Here is a 20,000-nt window from a genome sequence, read left to right on the forward strand (position 1 = left end):
CAAGACAGCGCCTCGCTCTTCTCAGGAAACTAAGGAGCTTCAACACCAGCCAGCGCCCCCGGTCCATGGTCCACAAATCACTAACTGAGAGTGTTCTTACATTTCACATCATCTCAACTTATGGGAACCTCACGGTAAAACAAAAAACAAACTGACATAGAATGTGAATCAGTCCAGTAAGATCATCATCGGACAAAAACAACTCGAACTCCAGCTAATTTTAATTTATTTATCCTGGTTTCTGCTCCACCCTCTGCCGATCAGGGGGAGAGCCAAAACTGGCTCCATGCTTCCTCTGAGACATGGGCAGTTAGCCAGCCGCTTCTTTTCACCTGACAGGGGAAGCTTCACCGGTAGGACATAGCACGTGGGAGGATCACGCTATTCCAACGAGTTCCCCTCCCTCCGAACAGGCACCACTTCAGCGACCAGGATATTGCATGTTTTGGTGAAGGGGGTTCCTATATGAAGGAAACCCCCCGGGAGGCACGGGGAGAACATGCAAACTCCACACAGAAAGGCCCTTTTGACAACCCCACCCAGGCGGCGGGCACTCGAGGACAACGGACGAAATGAACGCAGAGTACGGACAGAAGGCTCTGTCCGTATCCGTCTCCGTCTTTAACGTTGAGTATAATTGGGCCTTTAGTCCACATTACTGATGATTATTTATTAAAAATCCCATTGTGAAAGCACCAATAGTCATCCCTACAATATTGTTACAATATCGATATATGATCAAGAATATTGTGATATTTGATTTTGTTCACATCACCCAGCCCTAGCAGCTGTATATTTTAAGACGGGGAAGGAAACCTCTTTGCATTTTATTTTGATCACAGTCTTATTTTTGTAATAAAAGTGCTCGTGACTCTCAACATGTGGCTTTGACTTCACTGAACATTTAGCCCACTTTGTACTAGAAAGATATATATCGCGTATCGAGATATGATTTTTTGGTCCGTCTCGCCCAGCCCTACTGGTGTTTCCTCGTTGTGCAATGTGGTTTGGAAGCAGCCAGGCCTCCAGCTGGAGAGCGTAGTGATCCTCTTTATTAGAAGGGCATGTGTGTTGTTTTCCACTGGAGCAGCTTCTCCGTCTGCCTGACTGACGCAAAGCTCTTATTGGCACAAACGCCCTGCTAACTCCTGCTCTCCTCTCATCATCCTCTTCCAACATCATCTCTCATTAACATCTCGCTCACTCACCAACTCTGTGTCACGCCAACACCAAAACAAACACAAGCAGACAAGCAGGCGCACACACACACACACACACCCGCATGCACGCACACATTATTAGCAGCTGGAAGTCACACTCATTCCGCATGAATCTGGGATCTATTTGTTCCCAACTCTTCACTTAAGCAATCCCACTTATTGACAAGACATTGGAGTGTCAGCATGAGAGAGTATGATTTAATATGGCAGCTCCTGCTCATCACACAAGCTGCTGGAGTCAAATGACTTATTGTGTTCATCTATGAAACCACTGAAACTGATCCTTCATTATTTGGATTTTAAGTGATGTAGGATCAAAATGAATGTATTTTATGAAGTACTCGGCATCTTGGGCGCTCGATTCCTAGGCTCGCCCGCTGCACGGCCTCGACCCCCCTGCAGCTCACATACGCAGCTCAGCCGCTGCGTGGCCTCGCCTGTCCTATTGCCATGAGCAGCCAGCGCACAATTGCCCAACGTTGCATCACAATGTCTATTACATCATCAGTGATGTCACAATTGCCCAAACCAAAAACCACAAGTTACATCAGTGATGACGTCACAAGGCCTATGACATCATCAGTGATTTTGGTCAATAATGATGTCACTGATGATGTCACTGATGACGTCATTGACATTGTGACATCATCAGTGGGATGAAAATTTAAACAAACAAACAGTGCCCACTTGCTCCCTTTTATATAACTAGGTATCTCGCGCGCTCGATTCCTAGGCTCGCCCACTGCACGGGCTCGCCGAGCTGGCTCTGCAGCTCGCATTCGCAGCTCGGCTGCTGTGTGGCCTTGCCCGCAGCTCGGCTGTTGCATGACCTTGCCCGCAGCTCGGCTGCTGTGTGGCCTTGCCCGCAGCTCGGCTGTTGCACGACCTTGCCCGCAGCTCGGCTGCTGTGTGGCCTTGCCCGCAGCTCGGCTGTTGCACGACCTTGCCCGCAGCTCGGCTGCTGCACGGCCTTGCCTGCCCTATTGACGCGTGCACACAATGTCTCCCTCTCTCTCTCCCTCAGTCTCTCTCCATCTCCTCTCTCTCCCCCTTACTCTCCCTCTCCTCTCTCTCTCCTCCCTCAGTCTATCTGTGTGCAGACTTGCAGTCCCACACTGTGGGACACCTGCTCACCCTAACTGTAATATGCTGTTTGTTGCTCACAGTGCTGCAGACAGTGCACAGAGTGGACATTGACAATGCTCTGGCATTTCCCTGACAGTTATTACATGGACGGCAGAGTGAACAGAGTGGAGGACTTCTTAAAGACTCGTCTGCTGGACACGCTGACGGAGCAGATCACCAAGGTCATCAAGGTACTGAAACGATCAACTTCCACTCCTAAATATTTACAGTTCATCCAGTTCTGAAATGACACTTCATATTCCATTCTGAATCAAGTCAGTCCACACAACAAAATAAATGTGCAAACTGGACCCGAAAATGGTTCTTTTGGAGGGATGCTGTGTAGACAAACTGTTTCTAGTTCCACAAAGAACCTGTCAAGAACCTTTCAATGCTCCTAATTTTTGGACAGTGCCAAACCCCTCCATAGTATATATTGCAAATGAGGCTAGCAAGGAGAGATGGGAGGAGGAGAAGGTGAGAGCGCAAGTGTTGGCCCTCAGGGCAGGCCTTTTTTTTTATTTTACTTTTTTATGTTGATTTTGTTGTTGTTGATGAGACGTGTTGAAGATGTGTTGAAGTTGCTTGCGCTGAGCTGAAAGGTAGTGATGATGTCACAAAGTTGATGGATCGCTCCTGTCCTCTCATCACATCACACAGGTAGTGAACACACATGCTCCTGGTAAGAAGGTGTGGCTGGGTGGAGTGGGGCCAGCATGGTCAGGAGGCGCCAATAATCTCTCTGACACATACGCTGCTGGCTTTCTGTAAGTACTGTTACCAAACCTGTTAATCAAAAATATGTGTTTCTTCATTGATTGATTAATTGATTGATTGATTGATTTTATTTTGGATAAAGAATAACAAAATCCAAGGGATGACATGCAAAAGTGTGAACACTTATTTCCATCATGGTCCCTGGTCTTATAAATACATGACATACAGTAACACATAACATCATAATACAGAACAGTCAAGGATAAAAAAGAACAAGAACACTAGAAGGCTGTTTTCATATACAACTGCTGAAAGTGGAAAGTTTTTCTGTCCTCAAAATATGGGCATGATTTGTGACAAACACAAATAGTTTGGAAGCCAATTCTGCTCCAATATCAACGGACACAAGTGTAGAAGACGTCTCCAGTGCACAGACACTGAGAATGGACTTTACAGCGAAGTAGGAGACATTTTGTGTCCAGTAGGAAAACTTTTGAGATTAAATATATTCGTATATTCATAGATTCTCTCATTTTTAATGAGGGCGGAGTTAATTTCATTTGAAGGATTTTAACAACATAATTTTACTTTATTTGTGGGGGGAAACCATCAAACAAAGGTTAGTATTCAAAGTAGACTGTTTTATATACATCTTTTAAAAATGACTTACTTCAGGAGGTCTTTAGTCTCTCCAACGATTCAAATTTACGCTCTGCATACTACAGTACATAAATGAGTCTGTGCCACTCAGCCCCTGCTGCTGTTGAGGGCGGGTCTGGGGGGGAGGGGGGGTCAAAATTTAATGACTGACAGGTCGTAGCACCAATGAGAGTGGTTGATTTTCAAAAGTCAACAGAGTCAGGTTGGGTGGGTGTGCCTGATTGCTAAAGTCGTTACTGATTGGGGCCCGCAAGATTTTGGGGGGAACCAATCACTCGTCAGGATCCCAACAGCAGTTTGGAGCTAGAACAGTTTCCCAGACCAAGAGAGAGATCTGCAGCATACAGTAACATAAACGTAGTGTATCAGCATAAGAACTCTCATGGGTCTGCTGGCGTTGAGACTTTAGGACATCTTTAAGAACTTGAAAACTAATATTTCAATGTCCTCTGTAAATAACCTGACTTGATAACAGTGAGCTAAAAGGTCGCATACCGTAAGATAACTAGCATATTATTATAATGTGTTTCTGACTAATATTAGTCAGGAAAAAATATATATAACTTTTATTTTTAATGCATCGTGTATTTTACTGTCCTAAACTGTCACAATGGTGCCCACTGCAGCACTGCTAATTCAGGCTTCTTTGTGTACAGTATGTGCTTTGTATTGCAGGTGGGTGAACACGCTGGGTATGGCTGCTGTGCAGGGGATGGATGTTGTCTTACGTCACTCGTTCTTCGACTACGGCTACTCGCACCTCGTGGACCAGCAGTTCAACCCTCTGCCTGTGAGTCTCACCACTCTCTCCCGTTCATTTCAACAAGGGCTATAGTGCTCACCACGTGTACCTCTCAAACCCAGAGGAACTGATGTGGTTCTGATCTAGTGCTCACCACGTGTACCTCTCAAACCCAGAGGAACTGATGTGGTTCTGATCTAGTGCTCACATGTACCTCTCAAACCCAGAGGAACTGATGTGGTTCTGATCTAGTGCTCACGTGTACCTCTCAAACCCAGAGGAACTGATGTGGTTCTGATCTAGTGCTCACATGTACCTCTCGAACCCAGATGAGCTGATGTGGATCTGATCTAGTGCTCACGTGTACCTCTCAAACCCAGAGGAACTGATGTGGTTCTGATCTAGTGCTTACATGTACCTCTCGAACCCAGATGAGCTGATGTGGATCTGATCGGAACCCGGGTTACAACTAGGGCTGTCATGATTCATGTTAAGGTTCACAATTCTTATCTTCCATTCTGAATCGATTCACAACTTCCAAAAATCTATTTGTTTTTATGTTACCTTTTGTTTTAGGTTTGCCTTTGTGTGTACTGTGTTTACATTATTGCAATCAGTTAATACAACCTTTTCAAATGTAAAAACTACATCATCTTACACTTTATTCCGCTTTCATGCCATCATTTTCTACAACCGCTCTTCTTAGCACACAGCGAGCGGCCTGGTGTAGATCCTGCAACCTATGTGGTGGATCGATTTTCATTTGGGAATCGTTTTGAATCGAGAATCAATTTTGGGTCGAATCGTCGAACCCCCAGGAATCGAAATCAAATCGAAATTGTGAGATACCCAAAGAGTCACACCCCTAGTTACAACCCCTGTTAGGCTCTGGACATTTTTCTCCTGCCTGGCTCTCTGGCACCTCTCGCTCTTTCCCGTGGGAGCTATTAGCTGAGATGAAAGGCGTTTAGTGGTGTTGAGTGGCTAGATGATGCGGGGGCGAACTACCATGTAACTATAGCCCTTTGTCAGGAGCTCAGGACAGTGTCATGCCTCCCCTCGTCCCCCATCACAACTGTGTGCTTCTCTGTGTGGAGCGGTCGGCCGGTGAGAGATCTGCAACCTGAGACGTTGAGATGCACAGACATGTTAGTGAAATCTTAGAAAAACGAAGGAAAACAGGGCCGGCACTCTCAATGTCTGTTCTTCTCTCTTTTTTTTATGCACATCTTTGTCAGGCCACAACATACGCGTTTCAGCCAGAAGCCTAAGTTGTTTGTGGTGGATTGAGTGTCCTCGCATGTGGTGAGTTTGGACTAAAGTATGTTAGTGAAATCCCCTTGCAACACTGTGAAGTGGAACAGGCCAGTCCTGCGTTCCTCATGTGGACTGGACCATGCTGGAACAGGGTTTCCACCAAGTTTAGTCCACGCGATCAGCCACCTGAAATGGACACGGAATGCTAAAAGATAGCGCAGCCTAAATGAGAATTGGTTGCTAGTAGTGACTTGTCTGTTTCTTATGACACGGGCACACTACCCGAGTCGGTCATTAAAGTCATCAGTCATTTTGGGTTTCACAATATATGACTGAGCTACGACAAAGGCATCACACATTATTACTATTATTATTATTATTTCACCAGGAGAAACTCCGACTTCACAAACGCAGTCTCACACAGAGTCGCGTCTTTCAATCGTTCAGATCTGGGGGGGTTTGTCGCAGATCTGGGGGTGTTTGTCACAGATCTGGGGGGGTTTGTTGGGTCCAAAAACTGTCGCTGAGGTCTCGTATCATTTAGGGGTTCTCAACCTTTTGTAACGTCAGGCCCACTTCTGATTGTTGAAATAGTTCTCTGAGGAACACCTTCCCAGATAAATGAAAGAGGGAGAAAAAAGTCACCCGAAATTGTGCATTTTAATTAGAACTTTTTGATTTATATCATTCTTGAGCACATTTAGATATCAAAATAAATAATTATCTAATCACGCTTTTTTATTTTATTTGTATTAATCTATTTGGCAATACCACTGCGTCCGTGGCCCACTACACGGTGCTCTGAGGCCCACCAGTGGGCCACGGCCCAGTGGTTGAGAGAATAGCTGTGGAGCTGTGTTAAATGCAAACATTGTTCATTAACTGATCATTATCCTGGTTTAACTTTTTACATTATCAGCATATCCTGATGTCCCAGAATAACTGAAATACATGTGTCATAGCCCTGGGCAGGTAGCCTATGCAGAGGCATACAATGGAAGACAGTTACATGAGAAATATCTCAGAGAAACTCCTGGTTCTTCTATTATATTCAAGGTTAGAACAACATGGTCTTTGGTTATTTATGTATTTTAGATTTGGGATCAAATGTTTTAAATCATGTCTTAACATATTTAATTTGTGCTGGGAAAAATAAAAGTAAGATAAATGAAAGAGGGACCTCAACTTGGATGTTGCTTTTGCTTTACTATCAGTTGGACCAAGGTGTGAGAAGCTGCGATAAAATGCGACCGCATGCCTCGGGTCATAATAAAGATTTATCGCACACAGACTTGTGGATGTCTAAAGAGAATTGTGAGAATGTTTTAAAGTGAAGCTTGAACAGGGCTGCGTGGTTCACATTAAACACACCTAAATCACTACTCCCACACTGCAGGTTAAAGAAGATGAAATCAAGTCACATGTCTCACACGTGTTATTATAACAACTGCGAGTCTTATTATTATGACTCACATTTCTTTTATTCTTTTTACTAAGTTTTGCTAAAGAAAATAGGGAAAGAAAGAAGAAGGAAACAGCTAATAGAACACGGTTAGGCAGTGACATTTTTAACCACAAAAGTAATTTTGATCATGCAACAATCACTTCTGTGAAATATGTCAATAATCCTTCACTAAAGTCCTGGTTTATGACTCTCTAGTCATATACTAGAGTCTAGTATAGGTGCTTTCTTCTATCTCACCACACCATTGAGATCAAAAAAAACAATCAAGATGTCTTCATTTTTTCTTCCCTCTTCCCCTCCCGTTATTTTCCCGGGGAATGATGGCGTCCCGCTAGGATCACAATGCTTTTAACATGGCTGGATGTCTGAAGGCTGCACCAGCCAACCTGCTGAGAGAATTCACTCCAGGCCAGGCCAACCTGTCCTCTGCCTGGGAAATTGATGGCCTGGGAAAGTGGCCCCTTCCCCCTGCATGGATCGCTCCCCTTTGCTAGATGTTGAGCGCAGTCGAACCCCTGGCCCACTTCACCCGCTCGACCTCGTCTTATCCTTTCACTCCTCCTTCCTGGCTTCCTACCTGGCAAAGTGACCGCCTACTTCCTGCTTCAGCACTGTACCAGAGATTTTCATCCGCCATGTATTTTCCCATAGACATTTCGTAAAATGCTTATAAAAATAGTTTTACTCGGTCAAACCAAACGGTTCAGCTATATTTAGAATCGGGAGAGACCATAGAACATTTCACCCGGACCAAAACTACATCGAAAAAATATTTTCTTTAAATCCGCATTTTATTTATTTATTTTGGTCGGAGTGAAATGTTATGTGGTCTCTCCTGTTTCTAAATGTATCTGGATAGTTTGGTTTGAACAAGTAAAACTATTTTTATAAGCATCTTACGAAATGTCTATGGGAAAATAAATGGCGGATGAAAATCTCTGGTACAGTGCTGAAGCAGGAAGTAGGCGGTCACTTTGCGTGCGTCTCTATTCTCTTCTGTCCCAATCCATACAGGTCAAAGACATGTATGTTAGGGTTAATACTCCTGTATGTTAGGGTTAATACTCCTGTCAAAATCATGTATGTTTTGCTTCCCATCTCATTTCTCGGACGAATTAATGTAATTAAAATGAACATATTGCCGTGACTTAGCTACTTATTTCAGTCACTGCCCCGTTACTTAAATAAAGCATTTTAAAATTCCATAAACAAATTGATAAGAGCTAGCAAGCTAAATTTCATCTGCAATTTCCTCTCTACCATTTATTAATAACATAAGTGCACTACATTCAGTATTAAGAACCTATATCATCTACAATACTCTACAAGCCTGGCAAGATGTTACAAAGTTTTGTGGGGCTTATTATAGCAGAATATCCATGGTAGCTCCTCTATCCTCTAACCCAGACGTGCCAGCCTCAATTGGAAAAGTCCCTGTTCACAAAGTGGAAAGAATAGGGTATACATCAGTTTCTAGACCTGTTTAATGAAGGCTCTCTGACATCCTTCTTGGAATTAAGATCGGAGTTTGACATTCCAAAACAGGATTTTTGTAATTACCTACAAATCCACCACCTGATTACTAACCTTGAAAAGACAGGACGAGTACTAATGGGGTTGTCAGGCATTGAGGAGATTCTGGAGGGCGCCTCAACACTTACAGGGAAAATGTCTTTGATTTATAGAGCTCTGTTAGACCATTATAGCTCTTCCTTGACTTCACTTAAGAATGTATGGCAAAAAGATCTAGATTGTATTTTAGTGATGAGCAGTGGGATACTATGTGCCAGAATGTCTTTACTTCATAAGATAATTGAACAGAATTACAAGTTTATGCACAGAAGGTACCGTTACTCCGGTCCGTTTAAGTCAGATGTATCCTAACTCATCCTCTATGTGTAAAACATGCACAACGTCAATTATCCATTTATCCATGTCGTGGAAAAGTGAAACGCTTCTGGAATGCACTCAATGCAGTCCATCCATGATCTGACAGATCTGTCAGTCCATCCATGATCTGACAGATCTGTCAGTCCATCCATGATCTGACAGATCTGTCAGTCCATCCATGATCTGACAGATCTGTCAGTCCATCCATGATCTGACAGATCTGTCAGTCCATCCATGATCTGACAGATCTGTCAGAATCCTGGAGACTCCGCTGGACATTAATCCTGTAAGGTACCTTTTTGGTACGGACTTGGACAAGACACTAGAGCCCATCTGTCAAGAGGATCGGCATAATATCATATAGCTAAGAAATGCATCTTGCTCAGCTGGAATCATCAAAAACCTCCAACATTTAAAAAACTCTGAATGAAACATTGAGACTGGAACAGTGCACTTATGTCCTAACAAAACCTCTTATGGACCTCTGACTACTCACCTAACTTATCTTATCTTATGGACCTCTGACTGCTCACCTATCGCCTATCACTGATGACATCATCAGTGATGTCACAATGCCTCCTATGACATCAGGAATATGTTAGGGTTAATACTCCTGTCAAAGACATTTATGTTAGGCTTAATACTCCTTTCAAAGACATGTATGTTAGGGTTAATACTCCTGTCAAAGACGTGTATGTTAGGGTTAATACTCCTGTCAAAGACGTGTATGTTAGGGTTAATACTCCTGTCAAAGGCGTGTATGTTAGGGTTAATACTCCTGTCAGTGCCCCTGACCAGGCACTGGCTAAGGAGCTGGAGTTGGCCCCCGGGCGCTGTACTGCGGCTGCCCACTGCTCTATAGGCTCAAGGTACTTAGTAGAGGATGGGTCAAATGCAGAGGATAAATCTCCCCACGGGGATAATAAGGTATTAGCCTGGGAGCCTGACCAATCTGCCAGCTTCTGTTTTATTTGCTCTAGCACAGTGCTGACCAATTTGGGGCCCGCGGGCCAAGTTGTTTTGGCCCGCCACAGACTTTTTTTTTTTTTATGTTTTTTTGTTGTTGTTCCCCCCCCCCCAACCCCCCGATTTTTTATCCAGAATGCAACTCGGGCAAGTTATCAGATATCTGCACTGATTGCAAAGGGTGGACAGCTTTTTCATGTGCTGACTTTGTGAAACAGTGTCTGAATGTGGCTGCGGATACTGTGTTCACTCCTGAGATTGCATCCCTGCAAATTGTCATGGCAAATTGTTTACAAAAGATGGACAATAAAGCTGATTTTCAAAGTACCTTGAGGATTTCTCAAATTGTGAATTAAGTCAAATTTCTCTCTTGATTACAAAGGTGGAAAAAAACTGTTTTTTAACTGGGTGTTTACTGATTAAATGTGCTCCCCACAAATGCAGATGTTTTTTTACAATTACCAAACAGATAAAAAGTAGATTATTATATTGAAATGTTATTTTAGATTTAGAATGTTAATTTTCTATAAAACACAATACATTTTAATGTAATTCCACAACATTTATTTTTGGCCCTCGGCCCTCCACCCAGATTGAGTTTTGGCCCTTCATGGGAAAGAATTTGGGCACCCCTGCTCTAGCAGATGCGTCTGGCCGCCCTCCCGTTTCCACCCGGCCTGAAAACGGCCGGGCCAATCACAGCCCCCTTTATTACACTGCTTTGTTTAATACTCATCTGATTGGTCAATCACGGCATTCTACGTCTGTTATTTCTGTATACCAAACCGCTGCTGCTAGCAGACCGCTGCTACTGAACGCTGTTCTGATGGCCACTTTCAACATCCGAGTCAAAATGTGTACTTAAGTCAAAGCATCGCTAGGTGTCCCTACTCAACAACCAGCTGATCAGTAACATTAGTCTGGTCAGTCGCTCTGTGCTGCATCACAGGTTTCGGCGCTCTGATTGGTTGGGGCATTTTGGAATGCACCCATTGTTAACACCCCCCCTGGAAATAGAAATTGAACTGGGAGATTCCAGACCAATTCGCATTTGCAAATGCAATGCAATCTGAATTAATAAAGCATACAAATACAAAAAAAATCTATTTCGCCATCTGGCTTTGTTTTTGTCCCTGTCTGCCCCGCCCCCAACCCAACCCCCCAACCCCCAGAGGCGGGTTATAAACTACGAGTGCCAGTTATCCTTCTCTGAGATGGCTCCTTCATGCTGTGAGGGTTAGACATGCCAGTATTTTGTGTGTGACAGTATAGGAGAAGGCGTATTGTTCATGTCTGAAAGGACACTCCTTGGGTTTCCACTATTTAAAGCAGCTACGAGGAACTATCATTTAGTGTTGTGTTTAGTGGCCCCTGTGGACAAAAGCAGTAGTGTTCTCCCAGAACGAAGACTGCATTTCCTGAAGACCAAAGTGTCTTCCCGCTGAGACCAGCAGGTCGGCCACGCTGCAACATGCCGCCGCCGGCCAGGGCTTCTCCGAGCCCAGCCTGAACTCTGCTGTTCATTTACTGCAGAAGACGTTAGTGGTTCAGAACAAAAACTACAACCAGTTTCACACGGATGCGAACACAAGCCCCGCGCACAAGCATTTAGAAAAACTGTATCCACCTTATTTTTGAATGCCCCACTGTAAAAAAAAATAATTGTGGGTACAAGGTCCGGTTTAACGTGACTTATTGTTGCAGCTTGCCATTTCCTTTGTTATACTCAGCTGCAGACCCGAATTATAAACCGGAAACTGGAGGACGTTATAAAAGTTATAAATATAGTCAAGTTATAAACAACTAACCAACGCTGGGGGTCCGTATGGAAACAATGTTACTCGAAATGGTTAAAGTTTAATCAATTTGGTCATTCAGTGGCGTTTTACTGCCATGTAAAGTAACTATTACGCTAGCCGCTAGCATTAGCCACAGTAGCCGACTACCCACAATGCATTACGTTATCCCAGCACCCGAACGACACGGCTGTTTTTTGTCAAGTTAAAACCATAGACTGTAAAACAGTCTCTATTACACCGGAAGCGGAAGAAGCAGCCATCAGGCATCATGGAAGAAGCAGCCATCAGGCATCATGGCAGCTAGAAATAAGGTGGATATAAATCACCAATCTCCTCGCTGATGCTCCCATAGTCACGGCCTCTTCCAGGTTCCCCATGGGGCTTTAGGGAGGGAGTGAAATTCCCCATTGATTTTTCCACTGGCGTTTTGTAAAATCCTTATGTTTTATTTGGACAAAGCAAGTAATTCAGCTACGAGATGAATCACGAGAGACCATAGAACATTTGACTCAGACCAAAACAAAACCCCCCACCACCCCCACCCCTGTTTTTTGTTTGATTTGTTTGATTTGGTCTTCACTCCCCTAGGCCTATAGGGGGAACCCGGAAGAGAGTGTGACTTAGGCACTAAATGCTGTTGTAGGTCAGATGTGATGTCTGAACGTTCCGGTTTTCTCCACGATGGCCTGAGTTGGTCGGCAAGGGTTCGGTTCTCAGTCACAGTCATCTCTCACTCTCCATCTCTCAGGTCCTCTGTCTTACAAACACTCATGACCACAAGCTATGGTGTATGTGCGTGTACGTCTTTTAACCATGCTACTAACAGACACTGTTCTAAGTGTATTAATTTGTTATGACTGTTGTCTTTAATTAATTATGGGCAAGCCAATTGGAGCATACTGCACATCGTTAACCTCTTAGTGAATGAAATTGAAAAAACTGAAAACTGTCTTACCTACTAGGTAAGACAGTTTTCAGTAGTACCACTGTATCTAGCCTAATGATGTAAGCTCACACTTTGATCTTGGAATACTAGGGCGTTAACAAGGTCTCAACGTCTCAACCAGGCATTTATCCTGTTTAGCTAGATGCTAAAGGTGAACTGTTCACTAGTCTGTTTAGCTAGATGCTAAAGGTGAACTGTTCACTAGTCTGTTTAGCTAGATGCTAAAGGTGAACTGTTCACTAGTCTGTTTAGCTAGATGCTAAAGGTGAACTGTTCACTAGTCTGTTTAGCTAGATGCTAAAGGTTAACTGTTCACTAGTCTGTTTAGCTAGATGCTAAAGGTTAACTGTTCACTAGTCGCTTTCATTGATCTCTGGTAAAAAGGTTTGTTTTCTGGATCCCTTGCTTGTCCAGGTTCCTAGTTTACATGGCATACCTGTCTGTGTGGTCTAGACCAGCTATTCTCAACCACTGGGCCGCGGCCCACTGGTGGGCCTCAGAGCACCGTGTAGTGGGCCACCGAGGCAGTGGTATTGCCAAATATATTAATAAAATCAAATTAAAAAGTGTGATTACAGCTAGTTATTTATATATTTTTATATCTAAATGTGCTCAAGAATTATATAGATAAAAAACTTCAAATTAAAATGCATAATTTCAATGACTTTTTTGCTCTGTCTTTCATTTATCTGGGAAGGTGGCCTTCGGAACTGTTTTAACAATCAGAAGTGGGCCTAATAATATAGTTAGAAGGTTTCTGTGGATTTCGGTTTCCAGGGTCTTTAAGTTACAAAAGGTTGAGAACCCCTGGTCTAGACCAGACTGCCTGATTTAGGAACTGAGAGTGAGCATGATGTTGCTCTGCTTGGCTGCGTCTGCATGGGTCTTTCTGTCAGTCTACTCTATCTAGTAAGAAAGACAGAGAGAGTCTGTGAGATGTGAGATTAGCAGACAGACAGACAGACAGTACCATTGAGGTTTTAGGAGCTCAGCTGATATTTCACAGCGCTGCAGATGTCACTTCTATGCCCCGCAGATCGCCGTTCCGGTCCAGGGATTTCGTCACGGTTGAAGTTTAAAAACGTGTCTCGATAATGACGATTTCCCCACGACTGTCGTTTTTGAAATTTGAATACGCAGCAAGAGTATAGCATCGCCGGCGTCCATCTTGCACAAATAAAAACTTGTGTTCCTCCTCCTCCAGACTCGGAACTGTTCTTTGTTTCATCCAGTTTGTAATAATCAAAGATCACAGTTCTGGCCCGTACAGTCATTCATCCATCCATCCCTGTGCCTGTGGCCTACACTATACAGTGCTATACTGTGCTCTGCTCTCCGATGCCTGAGCAGCAAATTAAGTTAAAGCCTGCATGGGGAAAAAAGAAAAAAAAAGCCCTTAAATGTTGCCATATGCAGGATTGCATGGGAACTTCCTGAGGAACACATGTTGTTCTGAGCCTCTCGGAGAGGTGTTGAGTCTGTGTAGTCTATGGAGAGAGACACAGTATGGTGGACCACTCAACAATGATAACACAACGCAGCAATTCAGGACGGAGCATAATATTTGGTAAAAAATGTCATATTTAAGGCCTGTCAATCCGAAATGGGTCAACAGTTGTTAGATATCGTGTGGCATATTACATGGCACAAAAAAAGCTACAACAAAATGTTGGGTATGAAAATGTTGACATAATATTTTTGGACTTTTCTTTGGCACTGGTATCGTAGTCATTCTCACAGTTTGTGAAACTTTATCTGTTTCTGAAATTGTCAGGCCATTCCATGGCTGAATAAACAGAGCGGAGATTTTAGCAATATTCCCTCTCAGTGGAATCCCCTCTTGCTGTATTAGAGGGTCTCTTCCAATAAAAATCCTCACGTCAGATTGGCTGTTGCATTTAAAGGCGCAGTAGTAGGCAACGCTTTGGAACTACCTCGTAACCATGAGACTGGCCCAGTGGTCTTTCACGCATCCTCTGCTTTCCAAACCTGTCGGTGTGTGTTGTGACCGTAGATAGACCGTATCATAAATACGGACGTAGCTGCATGACGTCACCCGTTGGTCTTTCGACTCCCGTTTTTGAAGTCTCGAGTTTGGCGTTTTCACCGTCGCCATCTTGGTTATTTGGAGCCGGAAGTGGCGTGTATTTAGAGGAGAAGAGCCGCAGCTCCGCCTGCTATTTGTCCGTGAGCGGTGAGCTCCGTGATCACTGGACAGGCAACCTGTCAATCACGCCTCACAACATAGCCTGCTTTATCATTTATTTGACTCTAAATGGGACCATAATTGACAAAATGTAACATCATGCTGTATTGAAGAAGACCTGAAACTATTGATTGAGATAATAAACTCATTAGGAAAGTGGGGCCATAAATCAAGTGAGAAGTCGAGTCATTTTTCCATTCACTTCCATACAATCTGACTTCTTTTTGCAGCCAGTGGAGTCACCCCCTTCAGGCCATTCGGTTTAAGACACTTCCGCATTGGTTTCGCGAACGGAGCTACGAGCTACCTACCCCCTTGGTTGTGACTTTAAATGCCAGCCCGGTGAATACTAGGCATTACAATGATCTGGACGACGTAGACATTGCAATCCACTGGAATACACTACATGTCATGTCATGTCATGTCATGTCATGTCATGTGTGTGTGTGTGTGTGCATACAGGACTACTGGTTCTCTCTGGTCTTCAAGCGGCTGGTCGGTCCCAGGGTTTTGGCTGTGCGGGTGGCTGGACTTCAGAGGAAACCACGTCCGGGCCGGGTCATACGAGACAAGCTCCGCATCTACGCCCACTGCACCAGCTTCTACAAGTAAGCAGGTCAACCTCCATGGACTCCACAGTATCGTCTGAGACAACATGAGTGTACATTATATTCTATGATCTGGTGAATATAAACGGGTTATTTGAGGCTGACGGTCCTATTAAAGAGCATGGTGCAGGTTCGAGACCACATTGGATTAATATATGGGAGAGGTATATAGCAATGGGATTTTGGATTTAGACTCGTTTTTGTAAACTGCAGGGGGCACTATTCCTGAACTGGGAGTGTACACCTGTCATGTCACAGGGATGCAAACTAGTCACCTTTCTTTAAGTGACCGCCACCTTTTTCATCCCAAAATAGGAGGATTTCTGAGTGGTTTTATGTCTGCCCTGGTCTCTGGCACCGTTTTCGCTCTTCATGACTTTGCATCCCTGTGTCAGCCCCAGCAGAACGTCCAGCAACAAGTGATGTCACAGGTGTTGAACGCCCATTTATAATGCCATCTTTTTTTCCATATCTCTGCCCTGGGGGCCTGATTATTTTTATTTTTTTTCATCCTAACCATGAGCCCAAAATGTAAATTCCGATTTTTTTTTACCTGCACCACGCTCTTTAAGTCTGATGCCAAATAATTTTTTTTATACTTGAACACACTGCAACGATGACAGCTGTCTGTCTACTAGCTCGTACGTTCTGTGCCTGCGTCAGAGGAAATAAAACTCCATGGTGGAAGGGTGTGCCATGGGCCAAGGAAGAACCCTTTAGATTTTGGCATGGATCCGATTGGGGTCAGGGGAGGGACCGGGGAGAGGGAAAAGGGGTTGTAGCGAGGGATAGGAAGGTTCAACGGGTGGATAGGGGAGTGGCTGAGGGGGTGTGGGTGGGTCAGGGTTCTGATCCGACTCAATAAATCTGCATGTCTCAGATATCAGACTGGATTGTTGGCCATGGCGGAGGTCTTTGCTCTCCGAGTGCACTCCTAAGTTATAGATGCGTTAGCTCCTTTTTCTGCAAGCCTGTCTGCAATTATAGAAATGACTGATTTATTCTAGACATGGTATTTGTGTGTCTGTGTGCTTCTCTCTTGCTCGCTCGCGCTCTCTCCCTCCCTCGCCAAGTGAGACAGTTTTGGCCAAAAAATAACTAAATAAATAAAACAGTGATTTTGAAATACTTTTAACATGGCATAGACGTTGGGGGGGCGACCCCATATATCTCAATGGGCTGACTCACCAAAGGACGGTGCTGCGGCTCTACACTACAGGATTGGAGATTCAACAGCAGCAGGTCTGTAGGTCTGTTCAGATGTGCGTTTACTGCGGTGGTTGAACCCCCTGATCCCATCTGCCTGGGCTGAGCTAGCAGCTAAATGCTAACTACAGTATGCTGGCTGGGAAGAACGGGAGGATTTCCCCCACGCTGACCCAGTGACCACGCGTCTATGACGAGACGCCGCCTGAATGTATCACAGTGGCAGGCGGCCACAGTGGCTGACCAGCCAATCAGAGTGATTTCTCTCAGGCCGAGTAGTGCCAATAGTGCGGGACACACTGCAAAAACTAGGGCCACAGATACTCACCGACGGCCTGGACATTGAGCGACGGCCTGGACATTGAGCGACGGCCTGGACATTGAGCGACGGCCTGGACATTGAGCAACGGCCTGGACATCAAGCAACGGCCTGGACATTGACCGACGGCCTGGACATTGACCAACGACCTGGACATTGAGCGACGGCCTGGACGTTGACTGACGACCTGGACATTGAGCAACTGCCTGGACATTGAGCGACGGCCTGGACATTGACCGATGGCCTGGACATTGACCGACGGCCTGGACATTGAGCAACGGCCTGGACATTGACCGATGGCCTGGACATTGACCGATGGCCTGGACATTGACCGACGGCCTGGACATTGACCGACGGCCTGGACATTGAGCGACGGTCGGCTTGGTGTGTCTGGGCCCTTAGCCCATTAGTCATAGCAAATGCTTTGGGAATGGCCCTGAAGATGTTCACAGAAACCAGACTGCGGTTTTTCTCCTCCCTGTGCTGTGTCCTCCTGCAGGCACCTGAGGCTCAGTGTCTGCTGGGTAAGAACACAATCCCCAGACGGGGCCCATTCGGCTTCCCATAAATAACCAGCCTACAGACACCCGCTCATTCACAGCGCCAAAGCCTATAAAATGTAACGGGTATCACTTAACAGGTGCGTGGGGGCCGTCTCTCTCCTTGCCGTCAAAGAGCTGCTGACAGGTGTGCTAACAGGTGTGCTAGGCCTTTATCCCGTCTCCCATTGGCTAGAGGGGGGGGCATGTGGGGGGGTGGAGACAATAAGTGGGTCTGTGCAGGCAGAAGATAACAGAGTGCCACCAGGGCCTGTTCAAGGTTCTCCTTTAACCCAGGCTGTCAGCAGCAGGCTAGATTTACGCCCTGTTCTCTGGAGACGGGTGGAGCATCTCTCAGAGACATGCTGGATAGACGGGCAATAGATGGCGAATGAGCAAGTGTTGCATAACCAACACACACGCACGCACACACACACACACACACACACACACACACACACACACACACACACACACACACACAGACACACACACACACACACACACACACACACACACACACACAGCTGTAACCTGCTGATGAGGCCTGTTGACATGGGAGCACATATCTGAAATAGTTCATAATCAACAAGTGTGCTGCTACAGCCACCTGATAGACTGGCTGTGGTAACAGCCATCTGATAGACTGGCTGTGGTAACAGCCATCTGATAGACTGGCTGTGGTAACAGCCACCTGATAGACTGGCTGTGGTAACAGCCACATGATAGGCTGGCTGTGGTAACAGCCACCTGATAGACTGGCTGTGGTAACAGCCATCTGATAGACTGGCTGTGGTAACAGCCACCTGATAGACTGGCTGTGGTAACAGCCACCTGATAGGCTGGCTGTGGTAACAGCCACCTGATAGACTGGCTGTGGTAACAGCCACCTGATAGACTGGCTGTGGTAACAGCCATCTGATAGACTGACTGTGGTAACAGCCACCTGATAGACTGGCTGTGGTAACAGCCACCTGATAGACTGGCTGTGGTAACAGCCACCTGATAGACTGGCTGTGGTAACAGCCATCTGATAGACTGACTGTGGTAACAGCCACCTGATAGACTGGCTGTGGTAACAGCCATCTGATAGACTGACTGTGGTAACAGCCACCTGATAGACTGGCTGTGGTAACAGCCATCTGATAGACTGACTGTGGTAACAGCCACCTGATAGACTGGCTGTGGTAACAGCCACCTGATAGGCTGGCTGTGGTAACAGCCACATGATAGACTGGCTGTGGTAACAGCCACCTGATAGACTGGCTGTGGTAACAGCCACCTGATAGGCTGGCTGTGGTAACAGCCACATGATAGACTGGCTGTGGTAACAGCCACCTGATAGGCTGGCTGTGGTAACAGCCACCTGATAGACTGGCTGTGGTAACAGCCACCTGATAGACTGGCTGTGGTAACAGCCACCTGATAGACTGGCTGTGGTAACAGCCACCTGATAGACTGGCTGTGGTAACAGCCACCTGATAGACTGGCTGTGGTAACAGCCACCTGATAGACTGGCTGTGGTAACAGCCACCTGATAGACTGGCTGTGGTAACAGCCATCTGATAGACTGGCTGTGGTAACAGCCACCTGATAGACTGGCTGTGGTAACAGCCACCTGATAGGCTGGCTGTGGTAACAGCCACATGATAGGCTGGCTGTGGTAACAGCCACATGATAGGCTGGCTGTGGTAACAGCCACCTGATAGGCTGGCTGTGGTAGGACCTGCTGAACGTGAATGTGGGAGCTCGGGTTAGGGTTCGAGTCGTCCATGGCGCGCCATGCCACTCCAAACCCACGTCGGCCACTTAGCGCTTTGAAAGGAAATATATTATATAATGTATATATTTTATATATATTTTATATATATATATATTTTATATATATATATAAAATATGTGCCCTTTTACCCCATTTAGTGGTTTGCATGGCTTTTAGTTTGACTCTCCACCGATGCTCCAACATCAAACAGCATGGAGACCTGGTTCTGTTCCTGCTTTGGAGGCCTTGGAACCTCATCATCTGAAAGGGCCCCGCAAGGTCATTATCTCTTCCCCCTATCAGACCATCTGATCTATCACTCGGAGACACGGTCCGCCCATTCTCACAAGCGCTGGCTCCGGGAGTGGAACACGGAGCCAGACGCGCCGCCGTCTTTCTCACTACTTTATTCCTCCCGTTGACAATATTGAACACGAGCAAGTCTTGGAAGTTTAATCAAATACACGGCTCGCCCTGTGCCCTAAACACAGATAAGCATCAAGCTCTTGGAGATGTGAGAGCGTGGAGGTGGTGACTGGGAGAGATGTCTAGAGATGTCGAGCTGACGCACAG

The 20,000-nt window shown here is 45.4% G+C and overlaps 1 protein-coding gene across 1 annotated transcript in view; it reads left to right on the forward strand.

Annotated features, from left to right (window-relative positions):
• Window positions 1-20,000, forward strand: part of hpse2 (heparanase 2) — a gene marked incomplete at its 3' end in the record, with an annotated part of 95,712 nt that overhangs the window by 70,264 nt on the left and 5,448 nt on the right. Inside the window, exons 7-10 of the mRNA XM_083658689.1 lie at window positions 2,443-2,536; window positions 3,006-3,112; window positions 4,398-4,512; window positions 15,456-15,601. Of these exons, the coding sequence (XP_083514815.1) occupies window positions 2,443-2,536; window positions 3,006-3,112; window positions 4,398-4,512; window positions 15,456-15,601 (462 nt within the window). The remainder of the gene's footprint in view (window positions 1-2,442; window positions 2,537-3,005; window positions 3,113-4,397; window positions 4,513-15,455; window positions 15,602-20,000) is intronic.

Source organism: Poromitra crassiceps (genome assembly GCF_964638095.1).
Source record: "Poromitra crassiceps genome assembly, chromosome: 22".
Taxonomy (NCBI): Eukaryota; Metazoa; Chordata; class Actinopteri; order Beryciformes; family Melamphaidae; genus Poromitra; species Poromitra crassiceps.